At 38.2% G+C, this 18578-nt stretch overlaps 1 protein-coding gene across 2 annotated transcripts in view; it reads right to left on the bottom strand.

The window, feature by feature from the left end:
• Positions 1-18578, bottom strand: part of SLC39A8 (solute carrier family 39 member 8) — a 66238-nt gene that overhangs the window by 23423 nt on the left and 24237 nt on the right. For both annotated transcript variants that reach the window (XM_010953587.3, XM_074343212.1), the window contains exons 4-6: positions 12891-13060; positions 10339-10461; positions 9646-9813 (exon numbers count right to left, since the gene is read on the bottom strand). In XM_010953587.3, coding sequence (XP_010951889.2) covers positions 9646-9813; positions 10339-10461; positions 12891-13060 — 461 coding nt within the window. The remainder of the gene's footprint in view (positions 1-9645; positions 9814-10338; positions 10462-12890; positions 13061-18578) is intronic.

Below are 18578 nucleotides of genomic sequence, written 5' to 3'. Positions count from 1 at the left end.
TTTTTGGTTGTCATTAATGACTGAGTGTTACTACTAATAAATAATACCCTGGAAGCCAGAAGTCATTAATAACCTACAATGCACAGAACACTTTAGCACAAAGAATTGTTCTGTCTGAAATGCCATTAGCACCCAGCTCACACACAGGTACGATGAGACATGTATAAGAAGGTACTGTGCAGGGATGTTTGTTAGAGCAAACAGCTGGGAAGAAAAAAAAATTATTATTGTCAAGAAAATGAACTAAGATCACACAGATAAAATGAATGAATTAAAACTACAAGGACTAAAATATGGGCCCCCAAAAAGCAAATTGCCCAATGAAGTGTCCAATATATCTTCTTTACTCAGCTTGAAAAATGGAAAACAATCCAGTGTATTGTTTATGGATATACAGATACATAGCAAAAATATAAAAACATGAATATATATGGTAAGATTAAGTTCATGATAATGATACTGATGAGATGTACACATGCAATGGAATACTATAAAGCAATGAAAATGAGTGGACTACTATTACAAGCAGCAGTGTGAATCAATTTCACAAATGTAATTTTGAACACAAGAAGGCAGATAAAAAAGATTACATTCTCCATGAAAACCTATGCATTGTACAATGTTAGAACTCATAGTAGCAGTTTCCTTTGGGAGGAAACAGTGTAATCGCTGGGTGGGTAGGGGTGGGGAGCAATGGAGGCTTCTGAACTGCTGATGAATATAGTCTGTTTCATGGTGTAGGTGGTGGTTCCACGGATGGATTTACTGGGAAGAATTCATAGAGCTATATAATGATGATCTGTCCACTATTCTGTATGTATGTTCTGCCTCAATAAAAATGTTTATTTAGAGAAAATTTAATCATCTTTCCCACTTCTTCCTGAGTTCTCTTTCTGACTGATTCATATCTGTTAATCATACCAGAATTTTTTCTGAAAAATAGGCTCACGCCATCATTTTTGGTCTTTCAACTCCAGCAGACCAACTCTTGCCAAGATCAACTGATACCAACTGGAACTTTTATCAGATGTGTCTTTCCTTCTTTCCCACCAACATCAAACAGATCTTCTGTTTTCTCTCTTGCTCTGCATTTTGTTAATCAAGTTAGAAACCAAGATGTTTTTGGCATCCTATCCTAATAACTCACAGAAGATTTCTGTCTCTTTGAATTTTTAGATTCTTTGGTAAACAACATATGGGATAGAAATCAGTCAGGATTTTCCTGCTAATTTCTAGGGAGATAGAGAGCATTTCGCTGGGAATGTCTTGTCCTCTAACGCCTTTTCCTTCTTTTCTTTTTTTTACTTTAAAATATTTTTATTCAACAGAAATTAAATTGTGTGTGTGTGTGTGTGTGTGTGTCTACATACAGAGGCAAAAGAAAACCCGAAAGTCTACAAGTTATACCCAGAACTCAAATTTTTATAACATTTAAATTATGCTCACATGGACCTGAAAGCACACATTAATAGATTAAAATTATGAACTTTATAAAAATACTAACCATTTAAACATTTATCAGATGAGCAAATAAAATATTCCCTTTTCATCTGGATATCATAGCAGTCCCTGAGACCCGTAAGTAACTATCCTTCAGATATATTTATTAGTACAGATTTGGGTACATTTCAAAGCAGTTTCATATACATTATCTTATTTGATTCTCCCATCTGGCCTAGGGGTTGGTAGTACTGACTCTTTCTGTATGAATTTTCTGTGTCAGTGGCAACACTGCCAGCCTCCCTGTGTGAGAACAGGGATGTCCGAGCTGGACAAATGAGTGGCTAATTTAAGAAACAACAGTAACCCTAAATCGTCCTCACACTGGGTATCAACTAAAATGCTTCTGCCAAATTTACATATCTGGGACATGGTTTTATTTGGAACAGCAAAAGTTGTTCCTAATGGATGGTTTTCCTTTCTGGCAAGTTGCTCTGGCTGATGTTGCAAACCTCTTCATTTCAGTTCTGATTTAATTTAGGTTGCATGCTCTATCCCCAGTGGTGTGACTCTAGCTCACCTTTCAAATTATAATTTTTACGTTTCGTATCACTAAATCTTTCTCATCTTAATAATTTATCTGTATAAAATGTCTGTATCCAGACTCAAAAAGTTAACAGCACTGACTACAGACCTAAATTCAATTTTGAAAGATTTTATGCACCCCAATTATTTCAATAATATGACAATCAAATACCTGTCATACATAATTAAGGTACCATTATTTTAATGTCCTTTCAAATGAACTGAATGTGTCCGAGTGTGACAGATACAACTGGACTGATGAGTGTGTAGCTGAACAACTCTGACAGAGAATCTGGTGCAAAAACTGATAATACCATTCAAATGGCAACTTAAGTTGGACTTCAAAGTTTTATTTCAGTGAGAGCAAATGTATCAAGTTCTCCTAGTCTATCAGACAGAGGTCAATGGCTGGCTTGCAGGCATTTACACTCAGAAAGTTGCCTTTATTACCAAATAGCCTTCAAGTTTTAAAAATCAAACTTCAGTTTCTAGGAAAGGTACTCAAATTTCAAAAAGGGTAAATAATAAAGATGAGAAAGCATGACATTCTATGTTTTTATCCTCTCATTGTGTTACTCTATCCTAGTGAAAAAAACACAAATAGATTCAAAAGCCCTTATGGCTTCGTACAAGAAGACCTCTTCTAAGTGATGATCTGTAAATGATTTGCATATAGATTTAAAAGTTAATCCCAGAGAAATGAAAATTGAAGTGATAGGGTTGATGAGATCAGTATGATGAAAAACTAAGGAAAGTGAAGAAAAAAATTTGGTGACTGAAAGGAGGAGGAAAATATATATTTATCACACCCATATAATGTCAGAGACATTGTTATATAGTTGGCCCCTAAGAAAATATTTTCACAAAAAAATATTAATTTAAGGCTTTTGGCTCCTCATTTTACAGGTGAATAAACAAAGACTCAGAGATGTCAATTAACTTTCCCCAGACCACACAGCTAATATATTTAATTGCTAAGACATGAACACTGGCCCATGTAACTCCAAAGCCCTTGCTTCCTCCTCCCAGTTGCCCTGCAAAGGAAAGGAGATTCCAGGAAAGTAGTAACTAAGGAAACGGGAAGAAGGATAGTCTCACATCACAGAAACCATCTAATGAGTCATTCCAAGAGGGAAGAAATAAGTTCCAGTGAAAAATCTGCCTTTATATTCCTAGCATTTAGCCAAGAATGAGTGAGAAACTACAGGACTGCTTCAGAAAGAATGAGAATGAGTGTTAAGAACATAGCCTGCTACCTAGAAAAATCACTTGTACTGTTCCAAAAAGAAATTTCAGAGAATAGGTAGTGAATTTTTTAAATTATGGACAATTAAATATTTGAGGAGCCGATGAATAAGAGGAGAGAGCACGTAGTGACCAGTCAGCAAGCGGAAAGAACAGGCAGCGCAGTGCAGGGTAGCGGTTACCATCCTGGGAACCAGGACGCCCGGGCTTCCTAACTTGGTACACATGTGACCTTGGCTAAGTTCCTCGGCTTCTCTGTACATCCGTTTTCCATCTTTAAGATGGAGATAGTGACTGTACTCACCTTATACAGTTGTGACTCTGAGAAGTAAATGAGTTAACATACGTAAAGCACATAAGGCAATGTCCGATGTGTAGTCTCATTTCAGCATTAGCTGATGTTTCAAGATGTTGGGCCATGTCGGGAAGGAGAGGCTTCAGAAATCTCGGGGAGTAGCAAAGTCAAGAAAAAAGGAGTATTTTAAAGAAGAAAATTCTTGTGATGTGTGTAGACATGGAGAGAAGGAAAGATTCAGGAGAGACAGATGAAGACAGGAAGAGGTTATGGGAAAGATGAGCACATTCGGAGGAACTGGCCTTAAAAAAGGGAAAAGGATACAAGTTTTGACACAAAAGGGATGCTGGAGAACAGATGAGGGGGACACAAGCGAGGACACAGAGCACTTTCAGAAAGTGACCGAGGAGGTGAGACAGCAAAGTTCAGAGATTCCAAATAACCTTCGCAGTTTCCTCATAAAAGGAAGACAAGGTCGCAGGAAGAATTTTGTAGAGTAAGGAAAAACTTTTTGGAACAATTACTCTTGACAGTATGAAAAGGTGTTGGTTAAAGATGAATAAAAGCATCATTAGTATCAGTGAAGTGTAGGCTAAATTCCTAGTGGATTCAGGTACAAATTTTCACAATTTTCAAAACACATAGACTAGAGACTGATAAACTAGGCTGTGGGGAGCAGGGAAGCACTGAGACGGATCCAGTGAGACAACAAGCTCCCCCAGCAGCCAAGGTGCACCCAGTGCTCCTCCTCCCCCAGGGGCGGGACATCGCCTGCAGCTTTCTTGTAAGCACCTGTCAGTCAGGATCAATGAAAACCACTTCTTACACAATTACAGTTTTCAATTTCAACTAATTGTTAGTATGACCACATAAAAGAGAGTAACTGACTTCTGTTTCTAAATCCTGTGATGTTCAAAAACTATATGATTTAAAATAGTAAATAGGTCTTTGGTGAAATATGGCAGGCTAGACAAACATATTTTTTTCTAGTCCCTCCTGAAACTTCCTAAAATAAAAGACTAAAAAAACCATAAAGTCACAAGGACAGAAAGATTGGAAGATGAGAGCACTGAGATATTTATTTTGGAAGACGAAAAGAAGAGGGTGAGTTCTGGCTTCACAGAGCGAAAAAGTCAACAAGAAATAAAGGGATGCAGAGCCCGGAACCTCAGAAAAGTTCAGGGAACAGAGGTGCCAAGTCTCTCTGAAGGGGGCAGGGAAAGAGTGGAACTAGAAGTAAGGGAATTCGTTGTAAGTTTATATAGGGAGCAATTAAAACCCCAGATCATTGCTCCCAAGCCAATACAGCAGGGCAACCACCCCAAATGATGACTGGAGACTTACCCTCTGGGGAAACTGAACCAGAGAGACCCTCGATTCAAGGACACAGAGCAGGGGGAGAGGGTACAGCTCAAGTGGTAGAGCGTATGCTTAGCACGCATGAGGTCCTGGGTTTAATCCCCATACCTCCTCTTAAAATAAATAAATAAATCTAATTACCTCCCCCACCCAAAAATAAAATAAAGTAAAAAAGGCACTGAGCAAACTGAAGCCTGGAGTAAAGTACATGAGTGAAGACAACAGTATGGAGTCAGACATTCACAGCCCCCCTTCTTTTCCCACCCTATTTCCCCATCCTTCCTAATCCAGAATGGAGAAAAACCAACCACACAAGAGACAAGAGCAGTAGACAAGCCCCACAGATACACAGAGCTTCTGGTTTGTTTTTTGAACTTTAAAAAAAAAAAAGAAAGAAAGAAAAATTATGCTCTACACTGGAATTTGACACTACATTGTAAAATGATTATAAATCAATAAAAAATGTTAAAAAAAAAAAAAAGGATGCTTTCCACTGTTCTATATAGTATTTCTGTATATTATATAACTTTTCAGTTAAGTTACAGAAGGGCAGAGTTTTTCTGTTCTGTCCATGGATGGCTTCTCAGTACTTAGAATAATGCCAGTGCATATTAGGTGCTCAATAAATACTTGAATCATGAAGTGTATTTAAAACCTGCTTGACCCTCATGGAGACCCAAGCACCTCAAAAATGTTATCTTTGTATTTGTAGAGTATCACTCCCTTTCAGTTATTGACAAAGTAAGTCTCCCTAACAGCACCACACTTGGCAGCTAAATTCCACTTCATTGAACCTCGATTTTAAACATAAAACTCACAATAGTCAACTTCTAAAAATGGCTGATATTAATCTTTCTTCTATTAGAAAGAAGAAACAAATGGCTCGTATCACTTTGTATTTAATGGCATCCTTTTTTTTTTAAGTGTAGTTGATTTACAATGTTGTGTTAGTTTCTGGTGTACAGCATGGTGATTCAGTTACACATACACATGCTTTTTCATATTCTTTTCATTATAGGTTATTACAAGCTATTGAATATAATTCCCCGTGCGATAGAGCAGCACCTTGTTCTTGAATGAAAGCACAGGAGGTTCATTTAGAGAGACTGATTACGGACTACTGGAGGAATGAGCCAGGTGGGCCCTCTAGTGGCCTTGAAGAGCTAACACTCCCCAAAGTACCTGACATTCCTGAGGAAGCAACGTCTAATAAACACAGTCCATCCAAAGCTTATGCTCGCGGGGGGAAGACCCACCTGTTCGTATAGATATTGAAATGCCTTCTCCCTGTGTTTGTACAATAGTCATAGAGAGAAAGGATCCGAGCAAGTGTCACAGGGTAAGATAAGAAACATCACTTAGTGGCAATAACTGAATAACCGGAGAAATGGAATCCTTCCCTCAAAACTGTCTTCTTATTACGCCTCTATTACCTTGACCTTTCCCCCGAGACACGCATGCGCCCACATGCCCACAGCAAAGCGCACACACCTGCCACGTGGGTTGTGGTGCTAACATTTATCGAGGCTAGAGCAAGGGGACCAGGGAAGTTTCACACCATTTCTCTAAATATAAAATCAAGCTAACAAACTGTTAAACAAAATATCTTCTACTTCAGCAATGCTTTGGCAATTCTAGGACTTTGATGGTTCCATATAAAATTCTACCCTCCTACCATGATAAATACGCTTCCATGGCAACAAAATTTTCAAAAATACATGTAAAATATGGTCTTTATATGACTGAATACAGACAAAATGCTGAAGGCAACTAAACTTAAACATTATAGCATTTCTGAGTATTCTGTGATGGACCAAAGATGAACATTAAAAAAGACATCCCTAAGTCATGCACTTCAATGATTCTGTAACATTTATTTTGTTCTTCCTATATTCCAGAACAACCAAGAATCATGCTGTTATAATCTAGATTGTCACATAATTTGTGTTCCTTTGATAGTAATGTCAAGCTACAACTACTTTTCTTAACTCACTCTTAGATGGTTTCTTATTATTTTTAATTTGGAAAAACTTCATTGTGTTGAAGAAGCCGCAACAAGAAATCATCAACCAAATTCTCAAAGCTAGACTTGGAATTCAAAATGAACCACGAGTTTTACACGTCATGTTCAATCACTGTAATGGGGTCACTCAGGTTAAATCTATCCCAAGAAAATATTAGAAAATATTCTAATTTTATTATTAAAATCAGTATCGCTCACGTTTCTCTACCCACTATCTCTTAAAGCAAAATAGATCCTAATAGTAGTTCTTAAATTCCACTGCTTTCCATTTTTTTAATGCCGTAAGAGAAAACTGAAAATAACAGTATGATGCTCGATTTGTTTAAATCTCTCTTCACTGGAGATTACAGTCCAGAAACCAGTCCCCAGAGGAACCAAGTGCCAGGACTGTTTACAGTTCATGTCAAGGCCAGGTGCATGGGTGTCGTCCTGGCACACCCCTTCTCTGCCTTCAGGAGGACTTCTCGTTCCTAGAAGTGTATTTCCAGACTCTTAGCTTCATTCTGCTCTCTCACTGGATTGGTAGTCCACCCAGGTTCACAACTGCACAGTGTATTCTATTCAGAACATTCAACAGAATACAGTGCCACTGGTCTCCAGCATTGATGTTGGCAAGTTTAGTGCCACTGAGCTTCCAGTTCCCTTGGATGGGATCTGTTTGATTATTCTCAAAGCTTCTCGAATATTATTTTCCTAGATATTTGCATGGCTGGCTCTTCTTTCTCATCATCCAATTCTCTGCTGACCTCTTAAGGGATGTTTCTCGATCAATCAAAGAAGACCTCACATATCATTTTCACATCACCAAGCCCTAAAACTTGAAAACTAAAGTCAAACTTTTGAGTCATTCAATTTTATTTGTCCTCAGAAAGCAGGGCCCTTGGGGCAAGTTATCTTCTTCCCTCCACAAAAATTATTATTTACTAAGTTAAGAGTTAATGTGATCATCTTGGTTCTGTTAGAGCAGTGACATGCAGAAGGCAGTCCTGCAAGGCAGACAAGAGTGCAGGCTTCAACACCAGACACCTCAGTCCTGATTCAAGCCTCACCATTAGGAGCCGTGTGTCCTTGGTTTTATTTGACCTAAGCCACAGCCTCCTCATTGTAAGAGTGCTTGTCTCCTCAGCTGTTTCACGGATCAAACGAGATCATTCATCTAAAGTTCTAGGCATAGTCCTTGAACATCTAATAAATGTTAGCTGCAATTATTATAAGAAGTTATCTATTTGAACATTTCCATATTCTTTGCAAAAATCTTCCCTGAAAGCATCATTCATTACTTTTCATAAAATAATTTCCTCTCTTAGTTTAGTGCTAATACAAAACTGCCTTTTCAAATACACTTGAGATTTTCCGTAATCAGGTGGGAAGAAGTGAAGGACCGATCATGCTTTCTTTCCAGAAGGAAACTCAGGTCATTTGTGCTAATAACCTCTTCCAAATACCTTCTTTCTGCTTTTTTTTTTTTTTTTTACTTGGCTGGCTTCCTTTTAATTTTATTTTTAATTGTTCTCTTTTATATTGTGTTTAACTGTGTAGCTTGCGGATCTGTCATTTATAAGCTGAGTGACACTGAAGAGATTATTTAATATTTAAAGCTCCACTTTCTTAATCTGTCAAATGAGAATGCTGTGGACACCAATGACATCCCAGTCTCACTTTTTAATAACCACTTCTCTGCTGCATCTACATTTCCTTGGGGGCGTACAAGGGACCCAGCCGTCTAAGCACTTAGACTAGTCTAAGTGGACATCTAATTCAAGCTGGACCAAGGAGACACTTGCCAGAGTTGTGAATTTAGGACCAGAAGAGGCGGGTCAATTTCCTTCTAGCAGCTGAAATTATAAAACTTAGATCTCAGGAGTTGTTAGTGGCTATGCTTCCCATTTATGAAGGAGCCAGCCCACAGTAAAAGGAAAGAATGGCTCAGAGATGCAGAAAGAAGAAAGAGAGGGAGGCCGGATGATTCTCATGGTTCCAGGTTCTTGATCTCCCTGTAGCTTGGTTGTTCCATTAGACAGCCCATTATCTCTCCAATAAATTCTCCTTTTTGCATACATAATTTGGGGTTGCTTTCCAAATAGTTCTTATATATAGGAAATAATCCCTACTTTCAGTTCTAATAGTTTTGCTATGTAGTTCTAATATGTAGAAAATAATCCCTAATTTTAATAGTTGCTATAAAAGCTAAGGGAGATAAAATAAGGCTCTGGCATATTACCTGGCATTTACCATATGTTCAAGAAATGATACCTCTTAACATTATTTAGAAAATGGGAACACGCATTCTAAATCAATTAATTAATGAATACAATTTTAATAGCTTACAAATCTTTCAGTTTCAAAATCACTCAGAGATTCTTTGGTTTAGGATCTTAGAAAGAATTGCAAAATAAGAGAAATGCTCTGAATTAATTTTGCTATCATATAAATCTATGTGACTCTTACACAGTTAAACAATCTTAGAGAATAATAAAGCCTCTGACCTAGTAACCTACAATTTCTTGCTTAACTCATGTGTTTATAGTAAATAGATGGAGGGAAAGTGGAAAAAGAAACAGACTTACACTCCGCTTATCCCACATATATACAGGAATAAATCTGACACAATTAAATGTGCGAAATACTGACTTGACTGAATTCACAGCAGTCTCCATAGTGTGTCAAGGATGCAGCAGAGTGCAAAGAATTACAATACCTGTAGAGATGCCACACTGACATTATCAAAATGGATGTGTCCATTAGGCTCTGTGACAGCTGGATTTGCATAACATGTCACACCGTTGATGGCAGGTAACGTTTTAGGTTGATGAGTTTTTTCCTGAGGAGGACCAAAGTCATCATTTCCAAAGTGGGTATGACCTTTCTACACAGAAAAATAAGGGAGGAAAAGGTTACAAGAAGAAAAAAGATGGCACATACAGGCAGGAAAACAGAATTTAGTGGGTTTTATTTACATGAGAAAATTTGTATGTCTATTCTGTATGTGGTGTGATCTTTTTAGGTTTATAAAATTTCTCTCCCTCTAAGTGTATGCCCATTTGTTAGATTCTGCTGTTTCTGTTCCTTCATGTCAGGGAGCATATCCTTCCTGTGCTGATGAATACGGATGGAATACAAATTATGTACATCTGTTATTGGACATCAAAGTGCTAGTATTTACTCCAAATTCTACAATACAAATCAAGTGTTCCTCCTGTACTTAGCAATACGTTGACTCTTTTCTTTCTCCTCACATTCACAAATCTAATATCTACACTGCTCGCATAATTGTAAGAATAAAATTCCTGCCTGTATTTGCATCTATCAGGTAGCTTTAGTGGGTAAAACAGCAAACTATACTGTTCAAATAAATGAGAAATAAAGCCAATTTTAAGTAAAGCCCATTTACCTGACCATATGTCTTTAATAACATCTTAAGCATTCTTTCAAAAAAGAAAAGTATGTAAAATCCACCAAACACAGCAACTGCCTTCTCAACATAGTTGTCAATCTTAGGGTTGAATCCAAATGCCTAAGGGAGAAAAAAGGGCAATTCAGATAAAGCCAAGTAATTTACTTTGATTCAGTAACAATTTTCACCAACGTTCTAAGTCCATTCTTCACTCCCAGGTAATATTTGGAATTAACCCACCAAAATCACAAAACAGAAACTCTGAAATTTGAGTAATCAAACTGTAAGAGATGGCACAGAAGTCTTATAACCAAAAGAAATCCTATTAAGTGAAGCCCCCAAAGGATCTTATAGTTTCCTAGCTATAAAACCTTCAGCAATATTTGCCTTAAAAAAGTAAAATTTTAATAGTAAAACAGCAGCAATGATTCCTTTATTTATGAAATAACATTAAATATGGGTAATAAAGATAAATGAGACATTGATTATCCACTTCTTCCTAAAAGTAACATATTTGCCCACCATATCCAAATTTTTAAAGCAAGTATGGCAGGTCACTTGGGTTACTGTTTCCCCAAGAGAAACCCTCTTGACCTTAGAGGATCCGAATAAGTCCTAAAGAGATAAACAAACCAAAGACTGAGTCCAAGAATAAACAAGAAAAGATTCAAGATACCCAGCACACACAGACCGAAGAGGAAGTAATTCATCATTTAAAGGACAGAGGGCAAGAGCTGGAGCTTGAAGTTACATAGAGTCAAGATGCTCCTAGCAGACAAGAAGCACAAACTTAAACAAAATAAGAGGAGAGAGTAATGCATGAAAAGCCACAGCTTTGTATCATTCCACACGTTGTGACTCTCTCCTCCGAACAGAAGTCTAGAAGGGAGGACGCCGTCTGTCTCTACGTCTGTCTCTGGGGAGACCTCACACCACGTCTTCGTTTTAGTGACGTCCCTGTGCCTATTTATATACAGTGTAAAAATGGCATAAAAAATACCTACTCCAAAGACCTAACAGGTTATGAAAATAAAATGAAATAACAAAAGGGAAATAACTTTGCCAAAAAAAGAAGAAATAACTATCTATATAAATTTGGGATATTATTAAAAAGATAGATTCTTTAGTGTTTCCACAATTCTCTGATCACATTCATAATTTCCTAATTATCACGGAAAGGTAAAAGAACATTTGTATGTGCCGTTAAAGAAGTTTCTGATTTTCCTAATAGACATTTTTATGTATAATTACATTTGCAATAAAATAGAAAACCTCAAAATCATAAATGTACAATCTTCAGTCCACACACAGTATCAATTTAATTTAATCTGACACAGAAATCAGATGAGCTAAAGATGCAATATATTACGTTAAATATATTACATACATATTATTACATAGAATTTTTTAAATCAGATCACGTGTTTTGTCATCCTAGCTTTGCTACTAGCTGATGAGGTGGCTACAATCAAGTCATTTAACCCCCTTGGATTTTAATTTTTTCATCTCTACAGTTGAGAGTTTGTAGTAGATGTTCTCCTAGGTCCTTTCTAAACATAATAATAGCAATAATAAAATAAAAACTATGACTTTAAGAAGTTATATCCCTACTTTCACACACAGCTGCAAAAACTAAAAGGATCTTCGGATAAAATTTCCTACAACTTAGGAGCTGGCGGTGGTACAACTTTCCCTTTGTTTGGAGCTTGTCCCTGCATCCTCGTGTGTGCATGGGATCCACGTGTGTAGGTATTTCTCTAGTTCCCCTTTGTGGCTCCCTCCTATTAAGGTCTCTTTCTCTTTCCCTTCTCTTTTCCTCTCTCTTAAGCCTCCTCCCTCAGTCTCTCTTCCCTATATGATCACATTACAGATTTGAAATAAAACATTTTTTATTATTGAAATATAGTTGATTTACAACGTTTCAGGTGTACAGCAAAGTGATTCAGAAAGTAAAGCACGTATATTTATGTGTTGGTTATTTGAATAGCACACTATAGTCAACGGCAGATCAATAACATATTTTATCAGAGAGAAAAAGTAAGCTGCTGTTCAGTTATCAGCCCTCAATTGATTTTTATCCTACAGTCAAAAAAAACTGAAAAGGTTTGTCAACCATGTTCTAATTTATCCTCTAGTCTTCTATAGCTGTTGTAAATATATGAAGGAATTTTGTTGTGTATCTTTAGTAAATTTGACACTGCATGCTCTTTAGAAGTAAATAAATATATAAATAATAAAAGAGTGTAGAAAAATTAAATTTGCCAAATGTGAGACAGAATAGAGTTTTAAGGCCCTCCGAGGTGTCCCAGAGCTGTCTGAGCACGTCCTGGTGGCTGGCCTCCCAGAATATTAATTTTATCTCGAACACTGACTTCCCCTGCAGCTTGGGACAAGCCTTTTCATTTGCTGTGATTCAGCTTTCTTTTATCCAAAACACTATAAACCAGACCATAAAAGGCCGTGAGAATTATGGAGGCTTAAAATGTACAAAGCACTGAAACATTTAAAAGAAACAATTATTCACGGAAACAAACAGCCAACCTCCTTACCTCTGGAATAAGTTGGAAAATTGCATTTGAAAATAGAGTCCCAATAGCCAGCCCCACAAAAAAGGTCAAAATCTTAGGGAAATAAGATTTCTTTATCAACGGAGTCAAAACCAGTCCGAGGAGAGATGCCAGATTAATAATTGTCACTGACAGGAAACCATATCCCCAAACTGTGGATCAGAGGGAAAAGAGCAGAAATTAATCAGAGCAAAGGAGCCAAATGAAGTTGTACATTAAGCCTGAAACGACTTTCTTTTTTAAAAGCTTAAAACAGGTATCTTCTTTAAAACAACAAAATCTTCTCAATGAAAATTACATAGGGAGCTGAGAATATAAATACAGCATATAAATATTAATAGTAATACTGCCCACGCTTTCATCCATCCTACATCATCATTACAGGATTAAGGACTTTATTTATAGCTTGCAGGGAATTTGGAGAGCATCTAGCAGGGTGATCGTCTGAGACCCACAGGCTCCAAGCTACCTAGTCTCAGCTATGGCTCAAAGCCTAGTGTAAAACTCAGTCTTCCAGAGGAATAAGAGAGGCAGTGTGAGTTTCAGGGAGAAGGGATGGGAGGCGAGTGCAAGGCAGGGGTGGAGATGGGTGGGGATAGTTAGCTTCAAGATGACCACAGTTGTTGACACTGAGCTTGCCATAATCACTTGTCTGCAGGCGCCTGTGGACAGCCCCCCCACCGTGGCGGGGGGAGCAGCACCTCAGCCCCCTTGCTGGCCCCCAGGGAGCCCCAGTGCAGTGAGCACTCAGGAAGGCAGCACAAGCCGGCAGCATAGAGCAGACACACTGCACAGCCCACCCTACCTGGCTCAGATGAAGGCAAAAATATCCCATCCGGTGGAGACCATGGTGACAAAAGGAGTTGGTGCCGTCTTCTCTCCAACCCCAGGGCCTGGCTCCCAGTAGGTGCTTCATAAACATTACTTAGAATGAAGTGAATGAGTGGCATCCTGACTCTATGGCTAATGACATGTGTGACCTGTTGCTCTGGGCCTCAGTATCCCCCTGGTTATCCTAGAAGGCTTGGTTTAAAAACAAAATGGGAACAGACCGTGTGAACCGGCCAGTGGTGGACGGCAGTGCCGGCTGTATACAAATCGGCCCCTGCACTTGTGGGACATTGGCTCTGCCTGTGGCCCCATTTTCTGTGCACAAAGGAACAGTGTGAAAGGTTAGAAAGCTGCCCCTGCACTGTCACTTCTTTAAAATGCCCAGAAAACATTTTTAAATGTTGGGCCGCTTTCCTCTGTCAACACACAATGGAGGGCGGAGTAACACCAGATGCTTGGTGAGTGACTGCCACACGCCAGGCACTGCGCTAAATGACTAATGTGTATTAATTCATCTGATCTTCACAAAACCCTCTGAGGTAAGTACTGCTACTACCTCCTTCATACGGTTGAGGAAACCAAGGTATGTGGAGTTCAAATAAGCTGCCAGAGTCACGTGGATAGAATGCTAGATTTCCAACCCAGTCCGGCTCCAGAGTCCACGTTCATTAGCAATCTGCTTCGTTACTCCTTAGAAGTAATCTAACTTAAGCCCAAGGGACTCAACAAAATTGTGGACCTTCATTATCGTGCTTCATGAATACAGGATTGCTCACCATTACTCTAGTTCAAGCGAGTCTAACTACAAATAAACAGCCAGAGCAAATGTTTATGGAGTCCAGGATGTAGACCAAACCGTGGTTCCTGCCAACAAGGACCTTGGATTCTTTGCCTGGGGAGGCAAGCAGCCACACACACACACAGAGCAAGACAAGCTAGCTTGTGTTGGATACCAAGTGAAAAGGACAGATAATAAACTTTACTATGTTACCACAAGAACCATCACAGCACCGACCATGACTTTTCTCTTCTCCAGATACTTTCCTATCAGTCCCAGACTTCTGATCATGCCCTAGAGTCATCTCATTGGACTCACAAAGGTCCACCTCTTTCCTTTTTCTTATCTTATCACCTAAAACAATACTACCCACTCCCTTCAAAGTTCCCACTTAGACTAAGTTCTCAGTCCCACCTCTTCCTCCATGGTATATCAATGTGTAGTTGTCCTAACCTTCCATCCCATCACTAGCCTACATGTATTCATTCATTCAACAAATATAATCCAGCTGGGTAGACAAGATATATACACATTGAAACTAAAAGAAAAATGCAAAAATTTTTTGAGCACCAAATGGAGGAAAAGCCACTACACATAAAAATTCATCAGCTTCCCCTGAGAAATTCTATTTCATTGCCCATGTTCATGGTTTCTGTAAATAGCAGAAGGATAAGGATCAATTTCAATTTCTCACTCTCCACAATCAATTCCAAAGATAATTAGTGACCAAATGCTATCAATTCTGCTTGAGATCTCTCTCGCTCCAGCTTCTCCCTCCCGTTGCTCATGGCTTGAGTTCAGGCTCTCATCTCTCACTCTCCTCATCTGACACATTATGACAGCTTTCTGGTCTTCCTCCCCCTACTTGGCATGGCCACCAGACTTAGTATCCCAAAACACAGCTCAAATCATCTCGTGCCTCTATTCACAACTATCCTTCATAAACAGACTGCCACACCACCTCTCCAATGTTATTTACCCAGATCAACACAGCCTTTATGCAGATACAATGTTTTCCAAAAGCAGAATTATCTTTGCACTGTGGTTCTTTGTCTGGAAACACCTTTCTATCTTCATTGCCTGACAGATTCACACAGGGCTCTCCCAGCCACCTCAAAGATCTCCTCTAAGAAGCTTTCCTGGCTCCTCCAGGCAGAAGGGCCTTGCTTGTCATGTTTCCCACAGCTCTTTGTTTGAAGGTGTGTGGACCGTCCACCATTTCTTGCATGCTACCATCATTCTATCACTCCTGTACTTGTCTACCTAATACAAATTATAAGATTTTCAAGGACAGGGGCTATATTTTATTCAGTGCCTAGAACATTGCTTAGCAAACAGCACACATTCCTTGATGAATGAATTAATGAATGCCATATCTCAAGGTGCAGCCCAGAACTCTTTCGAAAAAATACTAATTCATTTCCTTGTCCAATTTTTCTTACCTTCCTTACTATTGTGCACATTTTATCAGAAGCACCTGGGGAACTGTGGAAGTGTGAACCATCGCACTGCAGATGGTTTCCCCTTCTTGTATCATTAGAACATTATTCAAGAAAAAAAAATCCATTCATCCCCTCAACTTGGGCACCAAAGATTGAACTGGTATAAAAGCATTCCTTGGACTGCTCTATACACCCATAGGACTCCCTCTAATGATGTGTTCCAGGGAGAATCCTTTCTCTCTGCTTCTTAGTGAACTCTGAAGGATTTTTAATACATTACAAGCAATATTAGTAACAACAGCTAATATTTATTGAATGCCCAGAATGTGTTAAGATTCTTCTAAGAACTTCACTTTTTTAAACTTATTGAATTCTCCTAGTTCATAGAGTTTTTACAAGAATAAAAACAGTTAATACAGTCCCTGGAATACAGTAAGTCTTCAGTAAGTGTTATTATTACTTTTTTAAAAAATTAGTAAGCAGACATTATGCAAATTTCAGTTCACTTATCCCACTGTTAGACAATGAAAGAGCAACAACCCAGGAGTCAGGAGCCCTGGGCTGTCATCCCGTCTCAGGTATTGTACCTAGAGGAAGCCACCTAACCTCTCTGGAGCATAGATTTATGTCACTGGTTGTATTACGAGTTAGACAATGTGATTTTCAGGGACACTTCGAGTAAAATTCTATTATTCTTATCTGTTATTTGAATTGAACCGCATTCTGTGATTGCAAAAAAAAAAAAAAATGAGGCAACTTTTGGCCATTAATTTCTTGCTAAAATGTACTTAATATCCTAGAGAATTTAATTTATCATCAGTTTCTTGCACTCATCAGTATGAGTTTATAAAGCACCTGAAAGGCAATTTAAAAACCACAAAATGTGAGGTTTCAGATAAATAAAACTCTTTGCTCTGCTCACTGAAATATCAGAGTAAATGTGTTCATAAAATCTCTGTATCATGACTCCTTTAGATTGCTTTTATTTTGGTTTTTCATTCCCTTAAATGAGCTCAAAATTGACTCTATATTAGGTGAACTGTTATATCAAGAATCCAATGCATTTCAGTAGTTAAAAAATGATTTCTTTGTGAGAAAAGGACAAGCTTACACACAGCCAGGGAATGGGGTGAACCTATGAGCACATATATAAGAAGAGTGAAGACATATTCTTTCTGCTCCGTACCAGGCACTGTCCTGGGTGCTTGCATGTATTAACTCATTTGATACACCCAGTAATTCTGTAAGAAAGGTACTATTATGACTCCATTTTACAGATGACGCATAGAGACATTAAATAAGTTACCCAAGACTACACAGCTGCGCGAAAATGAAACAATTAAGATATTACACCAAGTATAGGCAATATGCCATCAAATTCAACATCTTAGATGAGCAGTGAGTATTCTTCTAGTTCCTCTAGTTCTCCAGAAACTTTTCTCTATCTCCTCTCACCCAATCCCACCCACTCCAACCTTATTTAAACTCCTAAGATAACATGCACCCTAAGAGGCATTTCTTTCGTTATTGGGTCCTGGGTCCAAATAGTCAGAGTCTACTTGATCTTGTAACTAAGAAGTGTTGATTTTTCCATTTTGTGACTTTGCAGTGTTGACCCTAGAATTCTTCCACTTACTGCTTCCCACTTCCCTGTTCCTCCCACCTGGTTCCTGAGAGTAACCTGGGAATTGGGGTTAAAACACTTCTGAGTATCAGTAATTGACTTGCACAGAGTAGAGGATTTGCTTTTTCTGAAGCTTTTCCCCCTGTCCCCAGAATTATGTACATGTTAAATACATTTTATTTAAAAGATACATATATAGTACCTATTATGTGCCAGATAGTACTCTAAATGTTTTACAAACATTGTTATTTAATCCTTGTAGAACCTTATAAGAAAGGTATTATTTTAAATGAGAAAAGTGAGGCAGATAGCCCACAGACATAAAGTCAAGCACACAACATAGCTGGAAAGCTGCAGAGCTGGGATGTGAGCCTCGGTGGGCTGACTTCAGAATCTGTGCTTTTACTGTACTTTTTCTTCTTGCTCACTGCTGAATCCTTAATACACAGAACATAAAGGAGCAAAAAAAATAAGAATTAAAATACTCGTGTGGGATACGGTAGCAATTTGGGAATATCAAGAAATTGCACAGAGCTAGCAAAATAACCCCTCAACAATTGGTTTCTCTCACTGGTAAAAGAACTCTTCTACATATTTAATGGAGTATGTGAACTAACCAGTAAGGACACACTTCTTTTTTTAACATTTTTTTGCAGGTTACTTTTTTTAATTCAGTATCTATGGCAACACCATCATAGGCACTTAAAATAGGCACTGGTGTTTCCTTTCACTTATGAAAATTAAAGCACTAATAACTCAGTACCTTAAGATTTACTCTAGAACCACACTAGTTCCTTTATCCCTTTCCTAACAATGGCAGATAAATTGACAGTTTTAAAATAATACGATAAGCAGAAGGTAATGGAAATTGGTCACTTATGACCCAAATAGTGAATGTGCCATCCAACATACACAGCATAAAACACATTGTTTAAAATCAAGAACCAAATTTTCTAAAATTTTCAATTGGTACCAAGTAAAATTTTGACTCCATA

Source organism: Camelus bactrianus, chromosome 2 (assembly GCF_048773025.1).
Source record: "Camelus bactrianus isolate YW-2024 breed Bactrian camel chromosome 2, ASM4877302v1, whole genome shotgun sequence".
Classification (NCBI taxonomy): domain Eukaryota; kingdom Metazoa; phylum Chordata; class Mammalia; order Artiodactyla; family Camelidae; genus Camelus; species Camelus bactrianus.
The sequence above is the reverse complement of the archived record's forward strand: the minus strand, read 5'-3'. Positions and strand labels throughout refer to the sequence as shown.